This window comes from Somniosus microcephalus, chromosome 6 (genome assembly GCF_052327205.1).
Source record: "Somniosus microcephalus isolate GS21.2 chromosome 6, FLI_Smic_1.0, whole genome shotgun sequence".
In the NCBI taxonomy this organism is placed as follows: domain Eukaryota; kingdom Metazoa; phylum Chordata; class Chondrichthyes; order Squaliformes; family Somniosidae; genus Somniosus; species Somniosus microcephalus.
Genome location: NC_140992.1, coordinates 281,642,670 through 281,660,074, shown reverse-complemented (window position 1 = coordinate 281,660,074; position 17,405 = coordinate 281,642,670). Strand labels below are relative to the sequence as shown.

At 52.1% G+C, this 17,405-nt stretch overlaps 1 protein-coding gene across 2 annotated transcripts in view; it reads right to left on the bottom strand.

The window, feature by feature from the left end:
- Window positions 1–6,697, bottom strand: part of cdh15 (cadherin 15, type 1, M-cadherin (myotubule)) — a 92,365-nt gene extending 85,668 nt beyond the window's left edge. For both annotated transcript variants that reach the window (XM_085991959.1, XM_085991960.1), the window contains exon 1: window positions 6,503–6,697. In XM_085991959.1, the coding sequence (XP_085848085.1) occupies window positions 6,503–6,577 (75 nt within the window). In that variant the 5' untranslated portion in view covers window positions 6,578–6,697. The remainder of the gene's footprint in view (window positions 1–6,502) is intronic.
- Between the last annotated feature and the right edge of the window lie 10,708 nt (window positions 6,698–17,405).

The following is a 17,405-nucleotide window of genomic DNA, read 5'->3' as shown; positions in this document are numbered from 1 at the left end:
ACACATCCCCCCACATCCCCCCACACACACCCCCCTCACACACTCCCCCACACAACACATCCCCGTCACACACACTCCCCTACGCACACTCCCCTCACACAACTACATACCCCCACATCACCACTTCCCCCACACTCAGCCTCCTCACACACACTCCTCCTCACAACGCACACTCCCTCACACAACACACTCCCCTCTCACACACTCCCCCCACACAAACTCCCCCCACACACAGACCCTCCACACACACTCCCCCCACACCACACTCCCCCCACACCACACTCCCCTCCACACACACTCCCCTCACACACACTCCCCTCACACACACTCCCCACACACCACACACCCCTCACACACACTCCCTCACACACACTCCCCCCACACACTCCCCTCACACACACTCCCCCACACACACTCCCCCTCACACACACTCCCCTCACACACACTCCCCCACACACACTCCCCCCACACACACTCCCCCCACACACACTCCCCCCCCACACACACTCCCCCCACACACACTCCCCCTCACACACACTCCCCCCACACACACTCCCCCCACACACCCCACACACTCCCTCACACACACTCCCCCCTCTCACACTCCCCTCACACACACACCCCTCACACACACTCCCCTCACACACACTCCCCCGCACACACACTCCCCCCACACAAACTCCCCCCACACACATCCCCCCACACACACTCCCCCCACACACACTCCCCCCACACACTCCCCCACACACACTCCCCCCACACACACTCCCCCCACACACACTCCCCCCACACACACTCCCACCCACACTCCCCCACACACACCTCCCCTCACACACACTCCCCCTCACACACACTCCCTCCACACACACTCCCCCCACACACACTCCCCCCACACACACTCCCCCCACACACACTCCCCCACACACACCCCCTCACACACACTCCCACCACACACACTCCCCCACACACACTCCCCCCACACACACTCCCCCCACACACACTCCCCTCACACACACTCCCCCACACACACACTCCCCCACCACACACACTCCCCCCACACACACACTCCCCCACACACACTCCCCCCACACACACTCCCCCCACACACACTCCCCTCACACACACTCCCCACACACACACTCCCCTCACACACACACTCCCCTCACACACACTCCCCCCACACACACTCCCCTCACACACACTCCCCTCACACACACTCCCCCTCACACACACTCCCCTCACACACACTCCCACCACACGCACTCCCCTCACACACACTCCCCTCACACACACTCCCCTCACACACACTCCACCCACACACACTCCCCACACACACACTCCCCTCACACACACTCCCCCCACACACACTCCCCACACACACACTCCCCCCACACACACTCCTCCCCACACACACACTCCCCTCACACACACTCCCCACCACACACACTCCCCCCACACACACTCCCCTCACACACACTCCCCCACACACACTCCCCTCACACACACTCCCCCCACACACACTCCCACCACACACACTCCCCCCACACACACTCCCCCCACACACACACTCCCCTCACACACACTCCCCTCACACACACTCCCCTCACACACACTCACCCCACACACACTCCCCCACACACACACTCCCCCCACACACACTCCCCACACACACACTCCCCCCACATACACTCCCTCACACACACTCCCCACACACACTCCCCTCACACACTCCCCCACACACACTCCCCCCACACACACTCCCCTCACACACACTCCCCCACACACACTCCCCACACACACTCCCCTCACACACACTCCCACACACACACTCCCCTCACACACACTCCCCCCACACACACTCCCCACACACACACTCCCCACCACACACACTCCCCCACTCACACTCCCCTCACACACACTCCCCCCACACACACTCCCCTCACACACACTCCCCCCACACACACTCCCCCTCACACACACTCCCCCACACACACTCCCCCCACACACACACTCCCCTCACACACCACTCCCCTCACACACACTCCCCCCACACACACTCCCTCACACACACTCCCCTCACACACACTCCCCCACACACACACCCCCACACACACACTCCCCCCACACACACTCCCCACACACACACTCCCCCCACATCACACTCCCCTCACACACACTCCCCTCACACACACTCCTCCACACACACTCCCCTCACACACACTCCCCACACACACACTCCCCCCACACACTCCCCCCACTCACACTCCCCTCACACACACTCCCTCACACACACTCCTCCACACACACTCCCTCACACACACTCCCCACACACACACTCCCCCACACACTCCCCTCACACACGCACTCCCCCCCCACACACTCCCCTCACACACACTCCCCTCACACACTCCCACCACACACACTCCCCCCACTCACACTCCCCTCACACACACTCCCCCCACACACACTCCCCTCACACACACTCCCCCCACACACACTCCCCACACACACACTCCCCCCACACACTCCCCTCACACACGCACTCCCCCCACACACACTCCCCTCACACACACTCCCCTCACACACACTCCCACCACACACACTCCCCTCACACACACTCCCCTCACACACACTCCCACCACACACACTCCCCCCACACACTCCCCTCACACACACTCCCCTCACACACACTCCCTTCACACACACTCCCCCCACACACTCCCCTCACACACACTCCCCTCACACACACTCCCCACACACACACTCCCCCACACACACTCCCCTCACACACACTCCCCACACACACACTCCCCTCACACACACTCCCCTCACACACTCTCCCCACACACACACTCCCCACACACACACTCCCCTCACACACACTCCCCTCACACACACTCCCCTCACACACGCTCCCCCACACACACTCCCCACACACACACTCCCCACACACACACTCCCCACACACACTCTCCCCCCACACACACTCCCCTCACACACACTCCCCTCACACACACTCCCCACACACACACTCCCCACACACACTCTCCCCACACACACTCTCCCCCCACACACTCCCCCCACACACACTCCCTTCACACACACTCCCCTCACACACACTCCCCCCACACACTCCCCTCACAAACACTCCCCACACACACACTCCCCCCACACACACTCCCCCCCACACACACTCTCCCCACACACACTCCCCTCACACATACTCCCCTCACACACACTCCCCTCACACACACTCCCCTCACACACACTCCCCTCAAACACACTCCCCCCACACACACTCCCCTCACACACACTCCCCTCACACACACTCCCCTCACACACACGCCCCCCACACACTCCCCTCACGCACACTCCCCCCACACACCACTCCCCCCACACACACTCCCCTCACACACACTCCCCTCACACACACTCCCCCCACACACACTCCGCTCACACACACTCCCCTCACACACACTCCCCTCAGACACACTCCCCTCACACACACTCCCCTCACACACACTCCCCCACACACACTCCCCTCACACACACTCCCCCACACACTCCCTTCACACACACTCCCCTCACACACACTCCCCCCTCACACTCCCCTCACACACACTCCCCCCACACACACTCCCCCACACACACTCCCCTCACACACACTCCCCCCACACACACTCCCCTCACACACACTCCCCTCACACACGCTCCCCTCACACACACTCCCCTCACACACACTCCCCTCACACACACTCCCCCCACACACACTCCCCTCACAGACACACTGCCCCCACACACACTCCCCTCACACACACTCCCCTCACACACACTCCCCTCACACACAATCCCCTCACACACACTCCCCCCACACACTCCCCTCACACACACTCCCCCCACACACACTCCCCTCACACACACTCCCCTCACACACACTCCCCCCATACACACTCCCCTCAGACACACTCCCCCACACACACTCCCCCACACACACTCCCCTCACACACACTCCCCCCACACACACTCCCCTCACACACACTCCCCCCACACACACTCCCCCCACACACACTCCCCCCCACACACACTCCCCTCACACACACTCCCCTCAGACACACTCCCCCCACACACACTCCGCTCACACACACTCCCCTCACACACACTCCCCTCACACACACTCCCCTCACACACACTCCCCCCACACACACTCCCCTCACACACACTCCCCCCACACACACTCTCCCCACACACACTCCCCTCACACACACTCCCCCCACACACTCCCCTCACACACACTCCCCCCACACACACTCCCCTCACACACACTCCCCTCACACACACTCCCCCCATACACACTCCCCTCAGACACACTCCCCCCACACACACTCCCCCCACACACACTCCCCTCACACACACTCCCCCCACACACACTCCCCTCACACACACTCCCCCCACACACACTCCCCCCACACACACTCCCCCCCACACACACTCCCCTCATACACACTCCCCTCAGACACACTCCCCCCACACACACTCCGCTCACACACACTCCCCTCACACACACTCCCCTCACACACACTCCCCTCACACACACTCCCCCCACACACACTCCCCTCACACACACTCCCCCCACACACACTCTCCCCACACACACTCCCCCCACACACACTCCCCTCACACACACTCCCCTCACACACACCCCCCCACACACACTCCCCCCACACACACTCCCCTCACACACACTCCCCCCACACACTCCCCTCACACACACTCCCCTCACACACACTCCCCTCACACACACTCCCCCCACACACACTCCCCCCACACACACTCTCCCCACACACACTCCCCCCACACACACTCCCTTCACACACACTCCCCTCACACACACTCCCCTCACACACACTCCCCCCACACACACTCCCCTCACACACACTCCCCTCAGACACACTCCCCTCACACACACTCCCCTCACACACACTCCCCCCACACACACTCCCCTCACACACACTCCCCCACACCCTCCCTTCACACACACTCCCCTCACACACACTCCCCCCACACACTCCCCTCACACACACTCCCCCCACACACACTCCCCCCACACACACTCCCCTCACACACACTCCCCCCACACACACTCCCCTCACACACACTCCCCTCACACACGCTCCCCTCACACACGCTCCCCTCACACACACTCCCCCCACACACACTCCCCTCACACACACTCCCCTCCACACACTCCCCCCCACACACTCCCCTCACAGACACACTGCCCCCACACACACTCCCCTCACACACACTCCCCTCACACACACTCCCCTCACACACACTCCCCCCACACACACTCCCCTCACACACACTCCCCTCAGACACACTCCCCTCACACACACTCCCCCCACACACACTCCCCTCAGACACACTCCCCCCACACACACTCCCCCCACACACACTCCCCTCACACTCACTCCCCCCACACACACTCCCCTCACACACATTCCCCCCACACACACTCCCCCCACACACACTCCCCCCACACACACTCCCCTCACACACACTCCCCTCAGACACACTCCCCCCACACACACTCCGCTCACACACACTCCCCTCACACACACTCCCCTCACACACACTCCCCTCACACACACTCCCCCCACACACACTCCCCCCACACACACTCCCCTCACACACACTCCCCCCACACACACTCTCCCCACACACACTCCCCTCACACACACTCCCCCCACACACACTCCCTTCACACACACTCCCCTCACACACACTCCCCCCACACACTCCCCTCACACACACTCCCCCCACACACACTCCCCCCACACACACTCCCCTCACACACACTCCCCCCACACACACTCCCCTCACACACACTCCCCTCACACACACTCCCCTCACACACACTCCCCCCACACACACTCCCCCACACACACTCCCCTCACACACACTCCCCCCACACACACTCCCCTCACACACACTCCCCTCACACACACTCCCCTCACACACACTCCCCTCACACACACTCCCCCACACACACTCCCCTCACACACACTCCCCTCACACACACTCCCCCCACACACACTCCCCTCACACACACTCCCCTCACACACACTCCCCTCACACACACTCCCCCCACACACACTCCCCCCACACACACTCCCCTCACACACACTCCCCTCACACACACTCCCCCCACACACACTCCCCCCACACACACTCCCCTCAAACACACTCCCCTCAGACACACTCCCCCCACACACACTCCCCACACACACTCCCCTCACACACACTCCCCTCACACACACTCCCCACACACACTCCCCCCACACACACTCCCCTCAGACACACTCCCCCCACACACACTCCCCTCACACACTCCCCCCACACACACTCCCCTCACACACACTCCCCTCACACACACTCCCCCCACACACACACACACATGTTCACACACACACACATGTTCACACACACATGCAGCACATACCTGGAGAAGTGCCACCACAGTCAGGAGAATACCGCAGGTTTCAGTCCACATCCCAATGCTGGAGAGACAGAACATCGAGAGAGCGAGAGAAAGCCCCCACAGAAATGAAGTGAGTGGGAGCTGGTCTGTGTGAGCAGCTACCTCTGGGACACCAATGAACTGACAGCTGACGAGCTGCACAGGGTGCAGGAAAAGCAATTGAGTGACGGCACATGTGCTGAGGAGAGAGCGAGAGGCGGACTGAAATATTAGTGTCCTGACACAGTCGGAGCAACTGTGGCGAGAGAGGCAGACAGAAAACAGCTGCTCCCATCAAAGTGCCCCCGGACCTCTCCCCTCCCTGCCCCCACCTCCGCAGTCCATTCACACACGGGCAAGTCACTCAGATTTTGACATTTTAACTTGATGAACAGGATGGTGAATTAATGTGATTATTGATGCACAAGTTGATATTCACACAGTTGCTGATTATTAACCGTCCTGTGACAGGTTCCAACAACTGCTGACCCAGGGTGGAACATATTGTCATCAATTTTCTTGTGTAAATGAATCTATATAAAGGGTGTGTCACTGAATATTACAGAATGGGGTATCGCAGGCTGCACAGAACAAACAGGGATCACTCGAAAATCGAGATAAAGGAAACATAAAACAGAATCTGAAATAAAACCAGAACTGGAAATGGACAGTGGGTCAGGCAGCGTCTGTAAAGGGACAGCTTGTCCTGTGAGTTGCAATATCAGAGACAGCAGAGTGAAAGAGCGAAACACACAGCAAGGGGTTAAAGGGTCGGTCGGCCATGTGCTCTGACTCACAGCAAACGGTTTATTGTTTGCTGGACTGATGAGCGTGTGTACGTGTGTATGTAGTTACACAGGGGATTGTTATGAATCCGGTGCGTTCGTGTAGTTAGTTCTTTACTGGACTAATAGTCCAGAGAACTTGAGTTCACATCCCACTGTGGCAATATGAGAATTTGAATTCAGTTTAAAGAATCTGGAAATAATAAACTGGTCTCAGTAAAACTGACCATGTGGTATTTAAGAAAGGAGGGAGAGAGAAAGCCGGGAACTACAGGCCAGTTAGCCTGACATCAGTTGTCGGGAAAATGCTGGAATCCATTGTGAAGGAAGTGGTGTCAGGGCACTTAGAAAATCATAACATGATTAGGAAGAGTCAACATGGTTTTATGAAAGGGAAATCGTGTTTAACAAATTTATTAGAGTTTTTTGAGGATGTAACGAGCAGGGTAGATAAAGGGGAACCAGTGGATGTAGTATATTTGGATTTCCAAAAGGCATTCGATAAGGTGCCACATTAAAAGGTTAAGCAAGATAAGGGCTCATGGGGTTGGGGGGTAATATATTAGCATGGATAGAGAAATAACAAGAGAAGCCGCTGGAAAAACTCAGCAGGCCAGGCAACATCCGTGGAGAGAGAAACAGAGTTAACGTTTCAGGTCGAAGACCCTTCGTCAGAACTTGCATGGATAGAGGATTGGTTAACAGACAGAAAACAGAGAGTCGGGATAAACGGGTCATTTTCAGATTTGCAGGCTGTAACTAGTGGGGTGCCGCAAGGATCAGTGCTGGGGCCTCAGCTATTCACAATCTATATTAATGACTTAGATGAAGGGACCGAGTGTAATGTATCCAAGTTTGCTGACGATACAAAGCTAGGTGGGAACATAAGCTGTGAGGAGAACACAAAGAGACTTCAGAGAGATATAGACAGGTTGAGTGAGTGGGTAAAACGGTGGCAGATGGATTATAATGTAGGGAAATGTGAGGCTATTCACTTTGGTAGGAAGAATAGAAAAACAGAATATTTTTTAAATGGTGAGAAACTTTTAAATGTTGGTGTTCAGAGAGATTTAGGTGTCCTCGTACAAGAAACACAGAGAGTTAGCATGCAGGTACAGCAAGCAATAAGGAAGGCAAATGGCATGTTAGCCTTTATTGCAAGAGGGTTGGAGTATAAGAGTAAGGAAGTCTTGCTCCAATTGTGCAGGGCCTTGGTGAGACCACACCTGGAGTACTGGGCACAGTTTTGGTCTCCTTATCTAAGGAAGGATATACTTGCCCTGGAGGCGGTGCAGCGAAGGTTCACTAGATTGATTCCTGGGATGAGGGGGCTGTCCTATGATGAGATTGTGTAGAGAATGGGCCGATACTCTCTGGAGTTTAGAAGAATGAGAGGTGTTTATCATAGAATAGTACAGCACTGAAGGAGGCCATTCGGCCCTTCGAGTCTGCGGCGTTTTTAGCATCTTTTATTGATGAAGTTATATTCAGTTGAATACTTTATTTGTACCAAAATAAATAAATCAGTTTTTGTACCACGTAGTTTCAAGAAGTGATAATCGAGATAAAACTCCCCTCACAGACCGGTGAATGAAACATTGTCATCCTGATTATGGCTCAGGCTGAAAATAAAAACGATAACCCGTTAATGTCTCGGGCACAGCTGGTGTAGCAGTGGAGAGAGGAGGCTAAAACTGACCGGGAGTTAGCCCACAGCTAGTTCACAAATAGAAACATTCCTTATTCACAACATTTACAAAACACACTTGCTCGGTTAAACAAAGCAATGCATTAAAAAGTGGAGCGGGTGAAGCAAAAGCACGTCCGTCTGTGGCCTGCTTATGCACAGCTGGTTTCTGCTTCATCATTCCTTTATTGATTCGAGGTTTTTTTTCTTTATCTGAAATAAATGCTGCAGAAACAACCCTCTCACCAATTGTACAGTTAGATGATCTCAGTAACAAGCACAGCCTAGTCCCCAGGAGTAAGGGCGGAAGGTGAAGTATCAGATCTCGAGTGAACCCAAGACAAGGTCCGAATTGTCCAGGTCCTTGAAACCATTCAAGTTAAATCTGGTCTCCAGGAGCCTCTTGAGCGCCTGTGCGTGAGTGTTCTTGTACCTGTAGCTGGGACGGAGGCTGGCTCACGACCAGCGTACCAGACCCACAGCCAGTGGTGGCATGGATACATGGCTTCACCTACTCATAGCAACCCTCCTGACACCAAACAAGCTCAGCATTGGAATACTTCTTTGCTTCTTGTTTAATCACTTTGAACGGGAGGGAGCGAGCTGCTCCACCCTAGTGATTGCGGGGCCTTCTTCTTGAACCACACCGGCGATGAAGGAACGATGATGTATGTCCAAGTCAGGATGGTGTGTGACTTGGAGGGAATGTTGGAGGTGATGGTTTGAGAAGATGGTAGAATAGAATCATAGAATGGTTACAGCACAGAAGGAGGCCATTCAGCCCATCGAGCCCGTGCCGGCTCTCTTTCAAGAGCACTTCAGCTAGTCCCACTCCCCCGCCCTTTCCCCGTAGCCCTGCAAATTTTTTTCCTTCAGGTGCTTATCCAACTCCCTTTTGAAAGCCACGATTGAATCTGCCTCCACCACCCTTTCAGGCAGCACATTCCAGATCCGAACCACTCGCTGCGTAAAAAAGTCTTTCCTCATGTCACCTTTGGTTCTTTTGCCAATCACATTAAATCTGTGTCCTCTGGTTCTCGACCCTTCTGCCAATGGGAACAGTTTCTCTCTCTCTACTCTGTCCAGACCCCTCATGATTTTGAACACCTCTATCAAATCTCCTCTCAATCTTCTCTGCTCCAAGGAGAACAACCCCAGCTTCTCCAGTCTATCCACATAACTGATGTCCCTCATCCCTGGAATCATTCTCGTAAATCTTTTCTGCACCCTCTCGAAGGCCTTCACAACCTTCCTAAAGTGCGGTGCCCAGAATTGGACACAATACTCCAGTTGAGGCCGAACCAGTGTTTTATAAAGGTTCATCATAACTACCTTGCTTTTGCACTCTATGCCTCTAGAGCAAATAATAAAAATGACAACAGAGAAGGTCATAGACTTAGGTAGCAGTGGGGAAATTAAAAACCAGAGTGTGTCAGGAAGGGGCAGAAGTTATGGAGTAAAAGGTAAAGTAATAAAAAGGGCAAAAGAAGGAACTAAGTGTCACAAAACATCTTTGAAAGTTCTCTATCTGAATGCACGTAGCATTCGTAACAAAATAGATGAGTTAATGGCGCAAATAACTACATATGGGTATGATCTTGTGGCCATTACAGAAACATGGCTGCAGGGTGACAATGCCTGGGAATTAAACATACCAGGTTATTTAACGATCAGGAAGGACAGGCAGGAAGGAAGGGGAGGTGGGGTGGCTATGTTAATAAAGGAAGGAATCACTGTAATACAGAGAAATGATATTGGGTCAAAAGATCAGGACAATGAAACAGTTTGGGTGGAGGTAAGGAATAATAAGGGGAAAAAAACACTAGTGGGCGTAGTCTATAGGCCTCCGAACAGTGGCAACTCTGTTGGACGGAGTATCAATCAGGAAATAGTTGAGGCTTGTAATAAGGGAACATCTATAATTATGGGGGATTTTAACTATCATATTAATTGGGCAAATCAAATTGGGCAGGGCTGCCTTGAGGATGAGTTCATTGAGTGTATTAGGGATGGGTTTCTTGAGCAGTATGTAACTGAACCGACCAGGGGGCAAGCAACCTTGGATCTGGTCCTGTGTAACGAGACAGGATTAATTAAAAATGTCCTAGTAAAGGACCCCCTTGGAATGAGTGACCATAACATGGTTGAATTCCATATTCAATTAGAGGGTGAGAAGGTTGGATCTCAAACAAGCGTGCTAAGCTTGAATAAAGGAGACTATGAAGGTATGAGAGCGGAATTGAGTAGAGTGGATTGGGAAAATAGATTAAAGGGTAAGACGATACATTTAAGGAGTTATTTTACAACTTCCAAAAAATATATATTCCACTGAGAAGAAAAGGGTGTAGAAGAAAAGTCAGCCATCCGTGACTAAGTAAAGAAATTAAGGATAGTATTCGACTAAAAACAAGGGCATATAAGGTAGCCAAATCTAGTGGGAGGATAGAGGATTGGGAAAACTTTAAAAGACAACAAAAAATAACAAAAAGATTGATTAAGAAAGTGAAGATAGATTATAAAAGTAAATTAGCAAAAAATATAAAAACAGATAGTAAGAGTTTTTATAGTTATATAAAAAGAAAAAGGGTGGCTAAAGTAAATGTTGGTCCATTAGAGGATCAGACTGGGAAATTAATGGTGGGAAATATGGAGATGGCAAAAACACTGAATGAATATTTTATATCAGTCTTTACAGTAGAAGACACTAAGAATATCCCAACACTGGACAAACAGGGGGCTAAAGGGGGGGAGGAGCTAAACACGATCAAAATCACTAAAGATGTGGTACTCGGTAAAATAATGGGACTCAAGGCGGATAAATCACCTGGACCTGATGGCTTACATCCTAGGGTCTTGAGGGAAGTGGCGGTAGGGATTGTGGATGCATTGGTAATAATTTTCCAAAACTCCCTGGACTCGGCAAAGGTCCCGGCTGACTGGAAAACTGCTAATGTAACACCCTTATTTAAAAAGGGCAGTAGACAGAAGGCTGGAAACTATAGACCGGTTAGCCTAACATCTGTGGTAGGTAAAATTTTGGAGTCCATTATTAAGGAGACAGTAACAGGACATTTGGATAATCATAATTTAATAGGACAAAGTCAGCATGGTTTTATGAAGGGGAAGTCATGTTTGACAAATTTGCTGGAGTTCTTTGAGGAAGTAACATATAGGGTGGATAAAGGGGAACCAGTGGACGTAGTGTATTTAGACTTCCAAAAGGCATTTGACAAGGTGCCACACAAAAGATTATTGCTTAAGATAAAAAATCACAGGATTGGGGGTAATATTCTGGCATGGATAGAGGATTGGCTATCTAACAGAAGGCAGAGAGTTGGGATAAATGGTTCATTCTCAGACTGGCAATCAGTAACTAGTGGTGTTCTGCAGGGGTCAGTGCTGGGTCCCCAACTCTTTACAATCTATATTAACGATTTGGAGGAGGGGACCGAGTGTAACATATCAAAGTTTGCAGATGATACTAAGATGGGAGGGAAAGTAGTGAGTGAGGAAGACATAAAAAACCTGCAAGGGGACATAGACAAGCTAAGCAAATGGGCAGAGATTTGGCAGATGGAATACAATACTGGAAAGTGTGAGGTTATGCACTTTGGCAGGAAAAATCGTAGAGCAAGTTATTATCTGAATGGCAAGAAACTGGAAAGTACTGAAGTACAAAGGGATCTGGGGGTCCTGGTGCACGAAACTCAAAAGGTTAGTATGCAGGTGCAGCAAGTGATTAAGAAGGCCAATGGAATGTTGGCTTTCATTGCTGGGGGATAGAATATAAAAATAGGGAGGTATTGCTTCAGTTGTACAAGGTATTGGTGAGACCGCACCTGGAATACTGCGTACAGTTTTGGTGTCCATACTTAAGAAAGGACATACTTGCTCTCGAGTCAGTACAAAGAAGGTTCACTCGGTTAATCCCGGGGATGAGGGGATGGACATATGAGGAGAGGTTGAGTAGATTGGGACTCTACTCATTGGAGTTCAGAAGAATGAGAGGCGATCTTATTGAAACATATAAGATTGTGAAGGGGTTGGATCGGGTGGATGCGGGGAAGATGTTCCCGATGATGGGTGAAACTAGAACTAGGGGGCATCGTCTTAGAATAAGGGGCTGCTCTTTCAAAACTGAGATGAGGAGGAACTACTTCACTCAGAGGGTGGTAGGTCCATGGAATATGCTGCCCCAAAAAGCTGTAGAAGCTACATCATTACATAAATTTAAAACAGAAATAGACAGTTTCCTAGAAGTAAAGGGAATTAAGGGTTACAGGGAGCGGGCAGGAATTTGGACATGAATTTAGGTTTGGATCGGTCATGGCCCTGTGGGTAGCGGAGCGGGTCCAGGGGCCGTGTAGCCTGATCCTGCTCCTATTTCGTGTGTCTAATTCTGTTAGATTCAGGAGATGGTTCGGTGATAGTGGATTGGCGGTTAGGATCAGATCAGCCAGGCTCGAGGGGCCGATTGGCCTACTCCTGCTCCTATTTCTTATGTTCTTATGTTCTTATGTTTATGAAATCCAAGATCCTGTATGCTTTTTTTAACCGCTTTCTATGCTTTTTTTAACCGCTTTCTCAACCTGCGCTGCCACCTTCAACAATTTGTGCACATATACCCCCAGGTCTCTCTGTTCGTGCACCCCTTTAGGATTGTACCCTTTAGTTTATACGTCCTCTCTTCATTCTGTGTACCTTCCTCCATTCTGAAAAACAACCGTTCACCACTACTCTCAGTTTCCTGTCACTTAACCAATTCCGTATCCATGCTGCCACTGTCCCTTTTATTCCATGGGCTTCAGCTTTGCTGGCAAGCCTATTATGTGGCACTTTATCAAATGCTTTTTGGCAGTCCATGTACACCACGTCAACCGCATTGCCCTCATCAACCCTGTCTGTTAGCTCATCAAAAAACTCAATCAAGTTAGTTAAACACTATTTGCCTTTAATAAATCTGTGCTGGCTTTTCTTAATTAATCCATACTTGTCCAAATGACTTTTAATTTTGTCCCAGATTATCATTTCTAAAAGCTTCCCCACTACCGAGGATAAACTAACTGGCCTGTAGTTGCTGGGTTTATCCTTACACCCTTTTTTGAACAAGGGTGTAACATTTGCAATTCTCCAGTCCTCTGGCACCACCCCCGTATCTATGGAGGATTGGGAGATTATGGCCAGTACCTCAGTAATTTCCACCTTTACTTCCCTCAGCATCCTAGGATGCATCCCATCCAGTCCTGGTGACTTTTCTACTTTAAGTACAGCCAACCTTTCTAGGAGCTCCTCCTTATCAATTTTTATCCCATCCAATATCTCAACTACCTCCTCTTTCACTATGACTTTGGCAGCATCTTCTTCCTTGGTGAAGACAGATGCAAAGTACTAATTTAGTACCTCAGCCATACCCTCTGCCTCCATGCGTAGGTTTCTATTTTGGTCCCTAATCGGCCCCACCCCCCCTCTTACTACCTGTTTACTACTTTTATGCCTATAGAAGACTTTTGGATTCCCTTTTATGTTCGCTGCCAGTCTATTCTCATACTCTCTCTTTGCCCCTGTTATTTCCTTTTTCACTTCCTCTCTGAACTTTCTATATTCAGCCTGGTTCTCACTTATATTCTGAACCTGACATCTGTCATACGTCCCCTTTTTCTGCTTCATCTTACTCTCTATCTCTTTCGTCATCCAGGGAGCTCTGGCTTTGGTTGCCCTACCTTTCCCCCTCGTGGGAATGTACCTTGACTGTACCCGAACCTTCTCTTCTTTAAAGGCAGCCCATTTTTCGATTACAGTTTTGCCTGCCAATCTTTGATTCCAATTTACCCGGGCCAGATCCGTTCTCAACCTACTGAAATTGGCCTTCCTCCAATTAATTATTTTTATTCTAGATTGCTCCCTGTCATTTTCCATAGCTAATCTAAACCTTCTGATACTATGATCACTTGTTGCCCAAATGTTCCCCTATTGACACTTGCTCCACCTCATTCCCCAGAACCAGATCCAGCAATGCCTCCTTCCCCGTTGGGCTGGAAACATACTGATCAAGAAAGTTTTCCTGACCACACTTCAGAAATTCTTCCCCCTCTCTGCCCTTTACACTATTACTATCTCAGCCTATATTAGGATAGTTGAAGTCCCCCATTATCACTACTCTATAGTTCTTGCACCTCTCTGTAATTTCCCTGCAAATTTGCTCCTCTATATCTTTCCCACGAGTTGGTGATCTATAGAATACACCTAGCAGTGTAATGGCACCTCTAATGTTTCTCAACTCTAACCAAATTGATTCTGTCCTTGACCCCTCCAGGACATCATCTCTCTCCAGCACTGTAACATTCTCCTTAACCAATACTGCCACCCCACCTCCTTCCTTTCCTTCCCGATCTTTCCTGAACACCTTGGGGGAAAAATTGGGTCATGCCCCCTTTCGGGAGCTAACTTTGCTACTTTTAGCACCCTGAAAAAATTAGAGCCCCTGCGCCCGAAATTCACCAGTAGCTACTGGAAGCGCCCCGCCTCCCTCTTGGGGCGCTGCGAGTGAATATCACGGTGCTACGTGCCACAGCGCCACACTCAGCGGCACGCCGTGCCGTGGGACTGCAGGCCTTCCTCCCCTTATTAAAGGGGAGGGGCCTAGCGCAGCACGACCTGGGGCCCAGCTGGGCCACCAGGGATTGGAGTACCGGCAAAAGAGCCCGGCGCTCTGGAGCGCAGCCGGCATCCTGTGGGGGGGGGGGGGGGCTGCAGAGGAGGCTGGGGACGGCAAAGTGGGCAGTTGTTGGCAGGCGGCCAGCAACAAAAATGGCCGCCCGGCACCTCCTTTAATTTGCGTCGCCCCGGCCGCAGGTAGGCCCCCCTGACCCCGTTGGACATAGCGTCCGGCGGTAAGTCAGGGGGCGCTACTGAAGATCGCAGCCGGGGCGCTGCGCATGGCAATGACACCATTGCCGGCGGCGCAGCTCCGTGGGGCGCTAACGGTTACCGCCGCCGCTAACCTCCTGCTGAATTTCATGGGAAGTGATTGCGGCGCCGCGCCCAGGCGCTAGTTGCTTTGCGCCCGTTAGTGCTCTTACGACGCTAACAGGAGGCACAAATCAACCAAATTTTCAGGCCCTTATATCCAGGAATATTTAATACCCAATTCTGCCCTTTTTTGAGCCAGGTCCCCATTATCGCCGCGACATCATATTCCCATGTATCTATTTGCGCCTGCAGCTCACCAACCTTATTTACCACACTTCGTACGTTTACACACATGCACTGTAAACCTCTCTTAGACCTTCTTGTATTCTCTTTTAGTCTGATCCCACCTAATACCGCAGTATTTCTTACTCTAGTGCTATCTGTCTCTCCCAATCCTTTGTGCACTTTGTTTCTTCTTTCTAATGCTACATCCTGGTGCCCACCCCCCTGCCAAATTAGTTTAAACCCTCCCCAACAACACGAGCAAACCTCCCCGTGAGGATATTGTTACCGGCTCTGCTGAGGTGCAACCCATCCGGCCGGTACAGGTCCCACCTCCCCCAGAACCGGTCCCAATGCCCCAGGAATCTGAAGCCCTCCCTCCTGTACCATCTCGCCAGCCACACATTCATCTGTTCTATCCTCCTATTTCTATACTCACTAGTGGCACCGGGAGTAATCCAGAGATTACTACCTTGGAGGTCCTGCTTTTTAATCTTTCCTAGCTCCCTGAAATCTGCCTGCAGGACCTCACCCTCTTTCTGCCTATGTCGTTGACACCGATGTGGACCATGACCTCTGGCTGTTCACCCTCCCCCCTCAGAATGTTCTGCAGCCGCTCAGTGACATCCTTGACCCTGGCACCAGGGAGGCAACATACCATCCAGGAGTCACGTATAGGGCCACAGAAATGCCTGTCTGTTCCCTAACTATCGAATCCCCTACCACTATTGCTTCCCCGATCTTCTTCCTCCTCCCCTGTACAGCTGAGCCACCCGTGGTGCCGTGGACTTGGCTCTGGCTGTACTCCCCAGAGGAACCATCGCCCTCACCAGTACTCAGAACAGAATACTGGTTGGAGAGCGAGATGCACTCCAGGGACTCCTGCACTACCTGCCTGGTCCTCCTCTTCTGTATGGCGGTTACCCATTCCCTCTCTGCCTGCACACTCTTAAGCTGCGGGGTGACCACCTCCTGAAACGTGCTATCCACGTAATTCTCAGCCTCGCGGATGCTCCGCAGTGACACCAGCTGCTGCTCAAGCTCTGAAACCCGGAGCTTGAGGTCCTCCAGCCGACGGCACTTCCTGCACACGTGGTTGTCCAGGACACGGGAAGCATCCTGGTGTTCCCACATGGCACAGGATGTGCATTCCACGGGGCTGAGATGCCCTGCCATGCCTCTATTTAACAGACCATTAACTAACTTAACAGAAATAAACTCA